At 42.1% G+C, this 14,523-nt stretch overlaps 1 protein-coding gene across 1 annotated transcript in view; it reads left to right on the top strand.

Annotated features, from left to right (window-relative positions):
* Positions 1–14,523, top strand: part of TANC2 (tetratricopeptide repeat, ankyrin repeat and coiled-coil containing 2) — a 202,121-nt gene that overhangs the window by 155,718 nt on the left and 31,880 nt on the right. The window contains exons 10-17 of the mRNA XM_081166008.1: positions 1,239–1,364; positions 2,351–2,632; positions 3,449–3,582; positions 5,620–5,851; positions 5,971–6,137; positions 8,097–8,704; positions 12,511–12,619; positions 13,807–13,929. Coding sequence (XP_081022134.1) covers positions 1,239–1,364; positions 2,351–2,632; positions 3,449–3,582; positions 5,620–5,851; positions 5,971–6,137; positions 8,097–8,704; positions 12,511–12,619; positions 13,807–13,929 — 1,781 coding nt within the window. The remainder of the gene's footprint in view (positions 1–1,238; positions 1,365–2,350; positions 2,633–3,448; positions 3,583–5,619; positions 5,852–5,970; positions 6,138–8,096; positions 8,705–12,510; positions 12,620–13,806; positions 13,930–14,523) is intronic.

Raw genomic sequence — 14,523 nt, 5'->3', positions numbered from 1 at the left:
TCTCTTTTGTGGGCTGAGTAAAAGGAAAATATAGATTGAGTGATTTTTGTGTGCATTGGGCCTTAAGTATTTTACATTGTTAGTGACTGAAGCCATTCAGCATTCCTTAATTTCAGCTGAGAATATTTACAGTGTACAACATCATTGTTTTCTATGTAAGCCTTCTAAAGAACTAATCAGGCTAAAGGTACATTGCAGTATGCTGCTATATCATTTTATTCTCACAACAGCCCTTTGAAGTTGGCCAGGTGGAGAAATAATTACTTGCTCCAGGCTATGGTTTATGGGTGAGAAGGTATTTTTGACCTGTGGTTTCTCTGTAATATATATTTTAGCCTTATGAACAAAGAGCTGCCTACACCTAGTTATCAGGATTGAAATGCACCTATTTTCAGGCACTGCATACACCTACCATTAGGTGACATGAAGGCATTTTATAGCTGGATGGAAGTATTCATGGCAATGAAGTGTTTGCCTCATCAAACTGCAAAAGGGTCAGTGAGAGAGCTGGGAATCTATTTACCGCAAGGTTTCAGGCTCCAATATACTCATAAACAAATCCCAGGAAAGGAAGGTCCAACTCTGTATGAACTCTAGATATAGTACCTGACATGATATATATTCTCTTGGAACTACTCAGTCTAGGACCAAAAAAATAAACAAGTGGCTACTTTTAGGTCATTTTGCTTAGGGAAGTTAACATAATTTAAGGAATCTTTCTCTCCAGTCTTTAGAAACCTGCAGGTTTACATTTCTACCTTTTTTTCTAAATTAATAGATATTAACATTCTAATAAGCATGACCAACATATCTGATAAAGAGTTTTTGTTGACTTTTCTTTGGTCCTGTGTTAAAGAGCATGAATTATTTGCTTTGATCCAATGAGCACAGCTCAGATGCTATACACCAGGGGTGGAGACCCTCCAACCTGTAGGCCAAATTAAACCTGCCAGGCCCTGGAGGATGGCCCACCCAACAGTTTTGGGCAAAGCATGCCCACGTTTGTGGGCCTGGCATATATGAAAGTTCAAACCGCAGGTTAAGGAAGAAGAATCTCCAGCGCACTTTCGGTATGCCTCTGATTCTTCCTTTTGAAGATGAAAGACTACAGTTTTGAATATGGTGCCCTTTCCCGTCAGCCTTCAATATGTATTGAATGACGAGTGCTGTATATTTACTATAATGTCTTAATACCAATCCCAAAAGTGTGTCTCATCAAGCATTCTATTCATTGGCAGCCACAAGCTCAGCCCATTTAGAAGATCTAGCTTATCTAGATGAACAGAGGCATGCTCCCCTACGAACATCTCTGCGGATGCCTCGCCAGAGTATGGCTGGTGCTCGCACACAACAGGACCTAAGAGGTAAGCATTATGTGTGTGCAGCTGTGACATATCCCGGGGTCTTTAGCAGCTACCACCCTAGTACAGATGCCTGCTGAAGGTGTCCACATTCTGAGAAGGAGCCTAGTGTAGTCTGGGCTATCTCTGGCTGTGCTACAGTAAGTTATCCCGAGCTATCCAAAACATAATTGGAGTTGCTTTAAAGCAGGGTTTCCCAAACTTGGGTCGCTATTTGTTTTTGGACTACAATTCCCATCATTCCTGACCTGCTGGCTAGGGACGATGGGAGTTGTAGTCCAAAAAACAAACACCAAAAAACAAAACAAACAAACAAAAAACCAGCTGAAGACCCAAGTTTGGGAAATCCCGCTTTAAAGTAGTAAGATTTAAATATAAAATATTTACCACCTTTTTGGCCACTAATAGGACAGTATAAATGGTGCTATCCACATACAGTATGAGAGCTTATACGTACTGGGGGATTTCCCAGCTATGGCAAAAAAAGACTGTATATTAAGAAAGATTACTTTATATATTTTAAAAAGAGGCAGAGAGAGAAACCTTTTCAAATGTATGTGTGGTGGTGGGAAGCCCTTTGTATCTGCAATGTCCTTCCATAGTAACAGAATCTTAAAAACAGTTAAAAGCGCCATAATTATTGAAAAACGGAGCAGAATATCCAAAACAGAGGAAGGAAAATCTGGCCACCCCTATTTTTTATAGTCAGCATTCAAAAAGTGAAGGTGGTATGAGGCTGTTGGGGACCCCACCCCACCCAAAAAAAAATCCCTTCCCATTGAATTACATTTCCTTCCGCCTTTTCTGAAATTTCCCAACTTCTCTGTATTTGAATAGAGCAGTGCTATAGTAGCCAATGATACTTAAGTTCAAATGGATCCCTTGAAAAGCTCATCATTGTTCAGGACTAGAAGGTGGCACTCGGTGCTTCCTTAACCATAACTAATTATAGTTACTGAATTGTACACGTGTTTTCCCCCCCTTTGCAGTACGCTTTGCACCTTACAGACCTCCTGACATCTCTCTGAAACCGCTGCTTTTTGAGGTGCCCAGCATTACCACAGAATCTGTTTTCGTTGGCCGGGACTGGGTGTTCCAAGAGATAGATGTACAATTGCAGAGTGCTGATGCCAGTGTGAACAGAGGTGTGGTGATCGTTGGAAATATAGGCTTTGGCAAGACAGCAATCATCTCCAGACTGGTTGCGCTGAGCTGCCATGGCACACGGATGAGGCAGATTGCTTCTGACAGCCCCCATGCATCCCCAAAACGTAAGTGAAGAGATGTACTAACTGGATAAATATGTTGTGTGCTTATATAGGTAACATATTATCTAATGGAGATGTGTTCCTATATCCTGTACACAAGCAGGTTGGGACAGTTCCTTGCATTTGTAGGTGTGAGAAATTATAGGGATCCTGAACTATTCATTTTCCAGTCATATACTATAAGAGCTTGGAATTGCTATAAATTCAGCTTTTATTTCCATTGAATCTAGACTTGTCTTTCCACTTACTACCGCTCAGATAAGAGTGCTGGCAGCTATCTGCCTATATACTGAAACATTTGGGTGCCAATCTTTACAATGAGGACAGATACAAAGAGTTCTTAGTGACTTCTCCACAATTAAGACTTCTTCCTCTGGAAATCATACTGAGTTCAAGCCAGAGGATGCTTTGGAAAGCTATTTTTAGTGGCCAGGAATATATGTCAGCTTGGGTTTATTTAATGTACAAAGCTTTGAATAGGTTTGGTAGTACTTATGCATCAAGAGCCTTCAGGGTGACATAAAAATCCTAATAGAAAAATGCTTTTATTGATGGTGGAGAGGTACTGTGGTAATTTCATTCTGGGGACTGTAGGCTATTCTAGTTTTATATGGTGCCATTTTGGCTGCATTGCCTTAATGTCCAGCTGCCCACTCCTATATTCCTTTATTTGACTCCTGTTTTTCCATGACCTGCTGTTTACAAATGTTGGCTTGTGTAAGGGAAATCGAGCTGTCCTTCTAGGGTGCATAGATGTGATTTGCTTGCTTCTCACTCTTTCCAGTCTAAGTCCATCTTTCCGCCTTTTCTGCATTGCAGATGTTGATGCAAACAGAGAGCTCCCCCTCACTCAACCACCTTCTGCTCACTCTTCTATCACAAGTGGAAGCTGCCCTGGAACCCCAGAAATGCGCAGACGTCAGGAGGAGGCTATGAGGAGGCTTGCTGCCCAGGTATTACTTCCCCACCCAAACTTTTCATTCTGTTTTTCTTTCATATGGATGAAGCAAACCAAGGGAAAGGAATAGTGTAAGTCCTGCTACAGATACTTAACAACTATTTATTACACTATAAGGTAAAGGTAAAGGGGCCCCTGACCATTAGGTCCACTCGTGGCTGACTCTGGAGTTGTGGTGCTCATCTCGCTTTATTGGCCGAGGGAGCCGGTGTGCAGCTTCTGGGTCATGTGGCCAGCATGACTAAGCCGCTTCTGGCGAACCAGAGCAGCACACAGAAACGCCGTTTACCTTCCCGCTGGAGCGGTACCAATTTATCTACTTGCACTTTGACGTGCTTTCGAACTGCTAGGTGGGCAGGAGCAGGGACCGAGCAACGGGAGCTCACCCCATTGCGGGGATTCGAACTGCCAACCTTCTGATCGGCAAGTCCTAGGCTCTGTGGTTTAACCCACAGCGCCACCCGTGTCCCTTTATTACGCTATGGCCATGCTAAAATTCCAAAAATATTCCTTCTGCTTGCACAGAGGTTCCACTAATGTCAGAAGATCTCTTCCACCTCTTGGGGTTATTCCTTCACCAGTGTTGAGTGGGAAGTCTTTCCTGCAATGTGATACTATGAAGATACTCGCAAATGCTCTCTTTCTTTGGTGGTTGGCTGGTTTGTTCTGAACAATGAAGCCACTGTGTGGAAGCATTGCTAAGTTAAATGACCACTGTTTGGTTTTGTGGGAGGGGAAAGAGTTAAAAATACACAACTGCATCAAACCATTATCTAACCCAGTGTTTCCCAAACTTGACTATCCAGCTATTTTTGGACTACAGTTCCCATCATCCCTAACCATTGGTCCTGCTAGCTAGGGATGGTGGGAGTTGTAGTCCAAAACCAGCTGGAGACACAAGTTTGGGAAACACTGATCCAACAGATAGACCCAAGGTGGCAAACCTCCAGCCCTCAAGCAAACCTTGGTTCACCAGGTGTTCCAATTTGGCCTGCAAGGGCATTTACTATACCCACTTGTCACTTAACTGACATCAGCTAACTGATGCCAGCTCATGGACAGGAGGACAGAGTTCAACTCTGCCTTGGCTGCGTGAACAGGTGTTTTCAGCCAAAGCAGGGTTTAGTGGGGGCACTAAAGCCTGTTCAGTTTGGCTGTGCACACGTCTTCCTTACAGTGATGCCTCGCAAGACGAAATTAATCCGTTCCGCAAGTCTCTTCGTCTAGCGGTTTTTTTCGTCTTGCGAAGCAACCCTATTAGCGGCTTAGCGGATTAGCGCTATTAGCGGTTTAGCGGCTATTAAAGGCTTAGCAGCTTAGCGGCTAAAAGGCTATTAGCGGCTTAGCGGCTTAGAAAAAGGGGGGGGAGCGAAAAAATTTGCAAGATTTGCAAGACATTTTCGTCTTGTGAAGCAAGCCCATAGGGAAATTCATCTTGCGAAGCGCATCGAAAAACGGAAAACCCTTTCGTCTAGCGGGTTTTTCGTCTTGCGAGGCATTCGTCTTGCGGGGCACCACTGTACTGGGATAAGACTCCCATAGCCAGTGCAAACATTCCCAGTTTTTACAAGTCTCAAGTGCGAGAGAGACTTATTCCACCACGCTTGCAAACTGCACCTATCGTGTGATGGGGAGGGGAGAAAGAAAGTTTCCTTTTGCAAGCATTAGTAGAATGTGGGAGAAGTCCCTCCTGCAGGTAATGCCTGTAAAAAACGGGGCACCTTGCTCAAGGGTGGGGGAAGCAGTTTCCTGCAGTCCTTGTAAAGGACACTGAAGAGTTAGGAGACCCCCAACCCGAGCTACAAGTACCCTTAATAAAGTACAGTTCCTCAGATCCTATGGGGGAAGCTATGACCATTAAAGTACTTTAAATATATGGTCTAGGTGTGAACCTAGTCACTCTGCCCCTCATGTCAAAGACTTTTAGCACAGGATCCTCCTCCTTGTTAGACTGAGAGAAACTAGCAAGCAAATGTGGCTATTTTTTAACGCCTGTCCACTGAGAAACTGATGTTTGTTTCCCCTTTTGCAGGTTGTTGCGTACCACTACTGCCAGGCTGATAATGCCTACACCTGCCTTGTGCCAGAATTTGTACACAACGTGGCAGCCTTGCTCTGCCGCTCCCCACAGTTCGCTGCCTACAGGGAGCAGCTGTTACGGGAGCCCCATCTACAGAGCATGCTCAGCTTGCGGTCCTGTGTTCAGGATCCCTTAGCTTCTTTCCGGAGAGGAGTTCTGGAGCCCTTGGAAAGCCTTCATAAAGGTAGTGAAAAGCATGAGTTTTCCTTGATAGCAACGCACGACTGCGGCTTCATTTTAAAAGCACAAGCTGAACCTTTCTGTCCATATCTTTCTCCCACCTCCCTATTCCCAAACTCTCAGAACGAAAGATCCCCGATGAAGATTTCATCATATTAATTGATGGGTTAAATGAAGCTGAATTTCACAAACCTGACTACGGGGATACGATAGTATCATTCCTCAGCAAAATGATAGGGAAATTTCCATCCTGGCTGAAGCTGATTGTGACAGTCAGAACAAGTCTACAGGTAGGTTGGGGACTAGTTTTTCCACTTTTTCCACTGTTCAGTTCTGATAATTGCTTTTCTCTGAATGGGAGCAGACACCTTACGTGGCCTCTGCTGTGATGGGGCTATCTGTTTGGAAGCAGATGATTCATGCACAGTTTGCAAGGCATATGCACTGGTTGGGAGGAAATTTGGGACGCACAAATGTTTATTAACCACTGCAACCTTACGGTATTAAGGTAGCTGTCTTGTTTAATATTACCCTGACAATTTCTAACTAAAAGAGAAAATAGGCAGCCACCTTCATTGTCTACAGCTGCAAATAGAATTAGTTCACTTACTAAAGCTGAAACGTTGACTTCTTAGGAAATAAAAACTGTTATAGTTCAAAGGAAGATGATGTTTCCAACCAGTATTTTAAGAAGGCAAGGCCACAGTTAGGTGCACCCAGCTGGACTTCCGGTCTTTTCTCATTGTGCCTCTACATGAACTGCTTTTGAAACTCCTCCAGCTTTCAAGAGTACATTGAATGCAATGGAGAAGATTGATATATTAAAAAGAAGTAAATCCCCCCCCCCGACATTGTGGTTAATCCTATGATTCTCTGAATTGTTCCCAAGACCAAAACAATAATGGCAGTCAGTCATTTGCAGCTGCTACATTTGGATAATTGAAAGTACATCTACCCACCTGCTGGTTTACTGATGAATGGTTTGACTTCTTTAAAAAATGGACTTTTTCAGCAGCAGCAGCAGATTTTTCCCCCTCTTCATTTTTTAAAAATTAGTTTTTAACGAAAGTGCACTTGTCACCTTTGAGACTAGTAAATTTATAGTGGTGTGAATATTTATAGACAACATAAGATGCGTAAATATGATGGAAAAGGTGATAGAAGAGTTAAAGTACAAAGGAGGATAAAATACCTTCATATGGCTATCAGGGGCATAAAATATTAATAGAACACATTGCTAGAACATCTGCTTGAGTTTTTTAAAAGTGCTGGAGCACTGGACTTGCAAATGGAATGTGTAACTTAGGGGAATACAGTTTTCTCAGTGAGAACCACCTGTAATCTTCAAACCTTGAGAAACAAAAACATTTATTAGTTGATTCTAACACTGGCTTAGAATAGCGCTGAACACTTGACACCTTTCCTTCCAGCCAAGGTTCTCACATTGTTATGGCAGAAAAACACTTGGAAAACATAAGCACAACTTTATTGCTACTTCTAATCATGCCTTTCACTGTGGTTCCCATACCTTGGACTCCACCCAGTGTGTTGTTCCATCTTTACTTTAAAAGTGCTGATTCTAGCCTCATTCCAAGGAGAAAGCCCATTTTTATTTATTATTACTATTTAAATTTATATCCCATCCTTCCTCCCTGAGGGGGATTCTCTTTTCTATCCATTGCTGTGCACATCAAAATCCTGTTCTTTTAAAAAGATGGAAGAGTAGCACTAAAGACATCTACACCTTTGGAGATCATGCTTCTCTTGGGCTCTTCTGCGGGGGAATCAGACTTCTGGCTTCTGAAAAGAAGACTGATGAACCATGATGAAAATTCAGAATGATAATGATGGCATGACATGGGTGCCCCATAAAAAAGTGAATGAACAAAACATGGCAATTTCACACTAAACTGCTAGTGTAGAAGCACCCTAGGTCAGTATATAAAGGGCAATAACAGACCAGAAACAAATCTGTAGAAACTGTTGATTCCATTGTCCCTTTGCTCTCTTGGTTGTGGTTTTGAAAGGCAGTTTGGAAATTTAGCTTTGTGTTTATTTCAAAGTCAGTTTAACTGTACCACCCAGGTTTAACAAGCGGTGTAACCTCATTTGGAGCCAGTATGACAGCATGTTTGGCCTATAACTCATAACTATGTGTGCCAATATTTATACTTCCAGTGGGAGACTGATTGTATTTCTCCCATTTTTAACTTCTCCATTATTTACTTTATTCTTTTTTTTTCTTATAGGAAATAATTAAGTTATTACCCTTCCATAGGATATTCCTGGACAGACTGGAAGAGAATGAAGCTATAGATCAGGATCTCCAAGCCTACATCCTACACCGAATACATAGCAGCTCTGAGATACAGAATAACATCTCTCTTAATGGCAAAATGGACAATACAACCTTTGGCAAACTTAGTTCTCATCTCAAAACCCTGAGTCAAGGATCCTACTTGTACCTTAAGCTCACATTTGATCTAATAGAGAAGGGCTATTTGGTGTTAAAAAGCTCTAGCTATAAGGTAGTCCCCGTCTCCCTTTCGGAGGTGTACCTGCTTCAGTGCAATATGAAGTTTCCAACACAGTCTTCCTTTGACCGGGTGATGCCACTCTTAAACGTGGCTGTGGCATCTCTGCACCCCTTGACCGATGAGCATATTTTCCAGGCCATCAATGCAGGAAGCATTGAAGGTTCCTTGGAATGGGAGGACTTTCAGCAAAGGATGGAGAACCTTTCCATGTTCCTTATCAAGCGCAGAGATATGACCCGAATGTTTGTCCATCCGTCTTTTCGAGAGTGGCTGATCTGGAGAGAAGAAGGAGAAAAAACCAAGTTCCTCTGTGACCCTAGGTAAGTAACCCATCACCTTGTGACAGGAGAAGACAGATACGAGATCACTTCATTTTTCATTAATATACCACTGTGTAGCGTTATTGAGATGCGGCTAAAAAAGATGATCATTTACAATAGGAAGAGAACCAACCGGGTGGATGTGTTATTGGGTTGATGTTGTTTTCATTTTGATTATGTATTTTGTGGTTTTATAATCTGATTTTATTCTGTGAACCGCCCTGAGACGTGCCGGTATAGAGTAGTAGTAGTAGTAACAGTAACAACAACAACCACAGCAGCAGCAACAACAACAACAACAATTTATTACTTATACCCCACTCATCTGGCTGGGTTTCTCCAGCCACTCTGGGTGGCTTCCAACAAGAGATTAAAAATACCGTATTTTTTGCACCATAACACTCACTTTTTTCCTCCTAGAAAGTAAGGGGAAATGTCTGTGTGTGTTATGGAGGAAATGCCTACGGGTGGCATGCCTACGGATTTTCCTCCTCTAAAAACTACGTGCGTGTTATGGTCGGGTGCGTGTTATAGAGCGAAAAATACGGTACATTAAAACATCAGTCATTAAAAACTGATATCTTCTAACATCAGATAGTTGTTTATTTCTTTGACGTCTCAACTAGGGCCAAGGCCTTTTCAGTACTGGCCCTGACTTGGTGGAACTCTCTGTCACAAGAGACTAGGGCCCCGCGGGACTGGTCATATTTCCGCAGGGCCTGCAAGACAGAGATGTTCCCCCTGGCGTTTATGTTTCCCTTCCCTTATGGTTTTGATCTATGGGCTACTATTAAAATGAAGCTGCATTTTAAATTGTATTTTAACCTGTATTTTAAATTGGTTCCCCCCCTCATGTTTTTATTGTAATTTTACCTGTGTTAGCCACCCTGAGCCCGGCTCTGGCTGGGGAGGGTGGGATATAAATAAATTATTATTATTATTATTATTATTATTATTATTATTATTATTATCTGATGGGAGGGCGTTCCACAGGGCGGGTGCCACTACCGAGGAGGCCCTCTGCCTGGTTCCCTGTAACTTTGCTTCCCACGATGAGGGAACCACCAGAAGGCCCTCGGCACTGGACCTCGATGTCCGGGCAGAACGACTGAGGTGGAGACGCTCCTTCAGGTATACTGGGCCGAGGCCGTTTAGGGCTTTAAAGGTCAGCGCCAACACTTTGAATTGTGCTCGGAAACGTACTGGGAGCCAATGTAGGTCTTTGAAGAGTGGTATCTATATTCAGTAAATAGCAACAACAACGACAACACTAAGTTAATCATTATCTGATCACTTTCTTTATTATGTATGGAAGTCTGTGAAAGAGCATCAACAGGTTGGTGATCTTTGAGGGCATACACCTTTGTGTTTCTTTGGATGCGACTAAGGAAAATGATCACGTGCCGAGATCCTTAGTGATTATTCGTTGTATTTATTTTTGAGTCAATACCTCCACATTTAACTTGATGTTAGAATTTACTTTGACTCTGCTTAATAATGATTAAGCAGAGTCAAAGCGTTTTATGTACATTTTGCTGTTGTAATCTTTACAGAAGAAAAAGGGGAACAGGCTCTGTTATTCACTCATGCACAACTCTTTATTGTAGCTCAAAATGTTTCAGAATATAAAACTCCTTCAGGAGCTTGAACAAAGCTAGAAGGTTCTTAAAATGCCCTGTTCTTAAAATCTTGAAAGCTCAAGAACCATCTTGAAAAAATGGTAGAGCTAAATATTTATTGTCTCGAGATCAGTTGAACGTAGATCTGGAGGGCTTTACAGATGGAAGAAAACTTGTAGGGGGAAGCTAACACTTTGAAAGACAGGAATAGAATTCAAAGTGACCTCAATAGAATGGGAAACTGGGCCAAAACTGGCAAAATGAAATCAACATAGACAAATGCAAAGTTATGCATTTAGCCAAAACAACATAACTAATTGAATGCACAGGTATAAGATGGGGGCCACCTGGCTTGACAGTAGTAGATGTGAAAGGGATCTGGAGACTGTAGTCAATCGTAAGCCAAATAGGAGTCAGCAGTGAGTTTTCAGCTGCAAAAAAACCCTGAATATGATTTTAGGTTGCATTAATAAAACCATCTTTTGCAGCCATCCAAAAACTGCTGCCCCTGAGCTGGATTCCACTTGTTATTAGTGACTTCATTCTCTACAGAACCCACTTGCTAAGGCAGCAAGGTGTCTACTGAGAAATAGCAGAAAGGCAATGGAGTGCAAGGCTCTGGGCCAGAGAACTGCATGTCCAAGGGTCAGAACTCCTCAGCAAAGGAACAGAGCTTTGGGGGCAGGTTGGGGAATAGTCAGGCACAGGGGGTATATAAGGGCTCCATAGGGACTAAGCACTTGTCTGAACAAGTCATCTATGATCTGTCCAGGGTGCTGAAAGTCCTGTCTGTGACTGCCTATGCTGTCCAGTGGTTCCTGACCTTGAATGGGACATCTGCATGGTTTTTGTGCCTGCATTCACCTCAGTTCAAACCAGTTTACTGGACAAGCTTCTTCCCAACACTACCATGGTCTCAGCCACATCTGAAGTGGACATGACTCCTCCGTAGTGAAGTATCTTTAAAGTTCTATCAATAAGATAGATTCATAAGTTTGCTTCCTCTCCCCTTGCAAGAAAAGAAAAATGCTCTGCTTCAAACTCCACCTCCTCTTATGACTGCAGAAACAAAGGAAAGCATTCCCTGGCCTTTTGCCATCATCGACAACTCCAAGGGCACCTGGGAGGCTCCACCCAGCCTCACTGGAAGAACTTTGTGACAAGTATAAGATCAATCTGGCCCCATTCACTGGCTATTGAAGCAACAGCTGCTGCAATGCTTGCTTTTCTCTTCCATTCCTTTTTCCTTTTGCATCACGTTTGTCAGCCTATATTAAAAGCCTTATGATTATGATTTACAAGGATTATTGTTATTTAAACATATAATCTCTGATAATCTTAACAGAAATATTAAATTATGAGACTTCTTTGATTGCAGGTAGCCAAAAATTGTAACGTTAAAAAGGCATACCATAAGCTGCCCTGTGATCCTCAGATGAAGGGTGCTATAGAAATTTTAATAATAATAATAATAATAATAATAATAATAATAATAATAATAATAATAATAATAAAATAGCCAGTCACTGCAGCTTTAAGCGCAAGTCCCAGCCTGGAAGCATAAGTAGTGGTGGTTGATTGATTCTGTCTGCTATCTTAAAAATAGATTCTTGTGGCACTTGCCTTGATTTCATTGGTTGAGCTCTTCAAAGGGGTGAACTAGATGGATTTTATAGTCACTAAGTTCCCCTTCTTCAATAGGGTACATGCAGAAATAAACCGCTACTGCTTCCAGCTCCAGAAAATAGGTATTGCCCACAGCAGTGGGTAAGAATTATTACTATTATTATTATTATTATTATTATTAGTCTGTTTATATCCTGCTGTTCTATTAAAAGTACTCACTCAGAATAGAATCCATCATTAAGTGTAGCTTCCTACAAGAAGGGTCACCTCAGACTTTGAAAGATCTTTGCTTCTAATATCTTTCCTCTATGTTAGTTCTCCTAGAGAGAGGAATGAGCTACAGTGCTATCTAGTAGTTCAGCAAAGGTTTGATCAAAGCTGATGAACAATTAAGGACAACGTGGTCCTGATGTGCATCAGAGTACAACTAACAAGGGTTATGAGGAGGAGGGATAAAAGGCTTATCTCCTTCATTTCACAATCTGAGTGCTAACTGTCAAAAGATACATTGGAGTTAGAATTCTAACTTCCTCCATGTTTCTTCTTTTCTCTTTTGCCCAGGAGTGGCCATACGTTGCTCGCCTTCTGGTTTTCCCGTCAAGAGGGAAAACTCAACAGACAGCAGACTATTGAGCTGGGCCATCATATTCTCAAAGCACACATCTTTAAGGTAGCAAAAAATTGTGCAGTAATATCTTCACTTTGGATTTGAATGGTGTGGTACTGGTGTTTTCAGAGTACATGAAGAATGTTAAGTTTCTGAGATCCTCACTAGGACCTAGCCTGGTCAGCCACAAATTGTGGTGAAGGCCAAGGCCCTGTCCTCAGGTATCCTCAAAACAGGAGGAATATGTTATGTGAGGACGCTGTCTCACAACAGCCGTCCATGATTTTCTGCTGCTACCAGACAGCTGGTTCAGCAGAAGGTGACCAAGGGTGAGGAAGAGGAGGAGAAAGAAAGGTTCTTCATTCAGTTTCATGGACCTCTTCAACCTTTTCTTTCCAGTTTTGGGAGAGAGAGGGGAAATAAGAGAGAAGGTCTCTCTCTTCCTTAGATCTTAGGGTAAGCAGCTGGCAGGAGGAAGATATTGGTGCCCCCAAAGGGAACTGAATTTGGCCTGGAACTGCTAGTTAATGATCTCCACCCTCCCTAGATCTGTATCATTATTCCATTCTTCTCATACCAAACATGGCCTATTGATCGGAAATGAATTCCTTTGATCGGAAGTGAAAGCCCTTTGGCATGAGTAGCTTTAAATCCCTGAACACTAAGGAATGTTTGAGAAGTAATTAATTATTAGAGGTCTCATTAGCACTCTCGATTTCTGTATGAGAAGTACTGAGTAGTAATATAGAGTATGTTCTAGTCTAGGGACGCAGGTGGCGCTGTGGGTAAAACCTCAGTGCCTAGGACTTGCCGATCGCATGGTCGGTGGTTTGAATCCCCGCGGCAGGGTGAGCTCCCGTCTTTCGGTCCCAGCTCCTGCCCACCTAGCAGTTCGAAAGCACTCTTAAGTGCAAGTAGATAAATAGGAATGCTGCACCTTGTACCCAAGAGTTCCTACTCATGTGATTTGGTTGGAGGTTGGGGTTGTTATTCGAAATGTGGTAGACTTCAGAGCATTTACAAAAGAGTAACTCTTTGGTGCTCTGACGTAACTTGCACCGAGTAGTAGGACTTAATCCTTGGAGTTGCGTCCTCTCCAACACTCCTACTTTCTCTTTAGAATACAATATTTTTGTAAAGTTGACAGTGAATCCTTGCTAGTCAATTGGGGTTAAATGAGCCGTGTGTTAGTGATGTGTAAAATGAAACCAGTACCTTGGATTATCAAATTTAAAGTGTGTCTTTTGCAGGGACTGAGTAAAAAAGTTGGGGTTTCCTCCTCAATTCTCCAAGGGCTTTGGATTTCCTACAGCTCAGAAGGTCTTTCCATGGCGCTGGCCTCTCTCCGGAATTTGTACACCCCTAACATAAAGGTACGAGGGGGGAATAATTTTTATTGAGACTATGGCAGGCAAGGGAAAGTATTAAGTATTTCTTCCTTCTCATGGTGGGGTGGGGCTACAGCTGTTGTTTACATCTTTTATAATGTGCATGTTAATTGATGTAATGTCACATCTAATTCTGCCTTTGGTCAACTTTGACCCTTCTTCACATCTGTACAACCCCTTGGGCGTCCTCATAAAATGTCTTTCTCCATTCTTCCCATTCAGTAAGAATTTCGACTTCTCTTTCTATCACTGCCTCCTCTTTTCAGCTTTCATTTTATTTCCAAATAATATTTAAAATGCTGAGAAAATGTAACGTCTATTCTAAATAGGCTTGGAGTTATAAGGCAGCATACTTCCAGGTACCAGGTGTTTGGGACAGACAACAGGTTTTCCTTGAATATGGGCTTTTGCGACGCATCTGGTTGACTCTTGCCTGGTAGATATCAAGGCAGATTGGGTTTTTTGTTTTGCTTTAGAACATTTCTGTAGCACTCTTCAATTTGAAATGCAAGTATTGTTCGTAAAATAGCATTCAAACACATTTTTTAAAAAATAAGGAATACCGTATTTTTTCGTCTA

The sequence above is a fragment of the Podarcis bocagei genome (genome assembly GCF_964188305.1).
Source record: "Podarcis bocagei genome assembly, chromosome: 13".
In the NCBI taxonomy this organism is placed as follows: Eukaryota; Metazoa; Chordata; class Lepidosauria; order Squamata; family Lacertidae; genus Podarcis; species Podarcis bocagei.
This window is presented reverse-complemented; position numbering and strand designations above follow the sequence as displayed.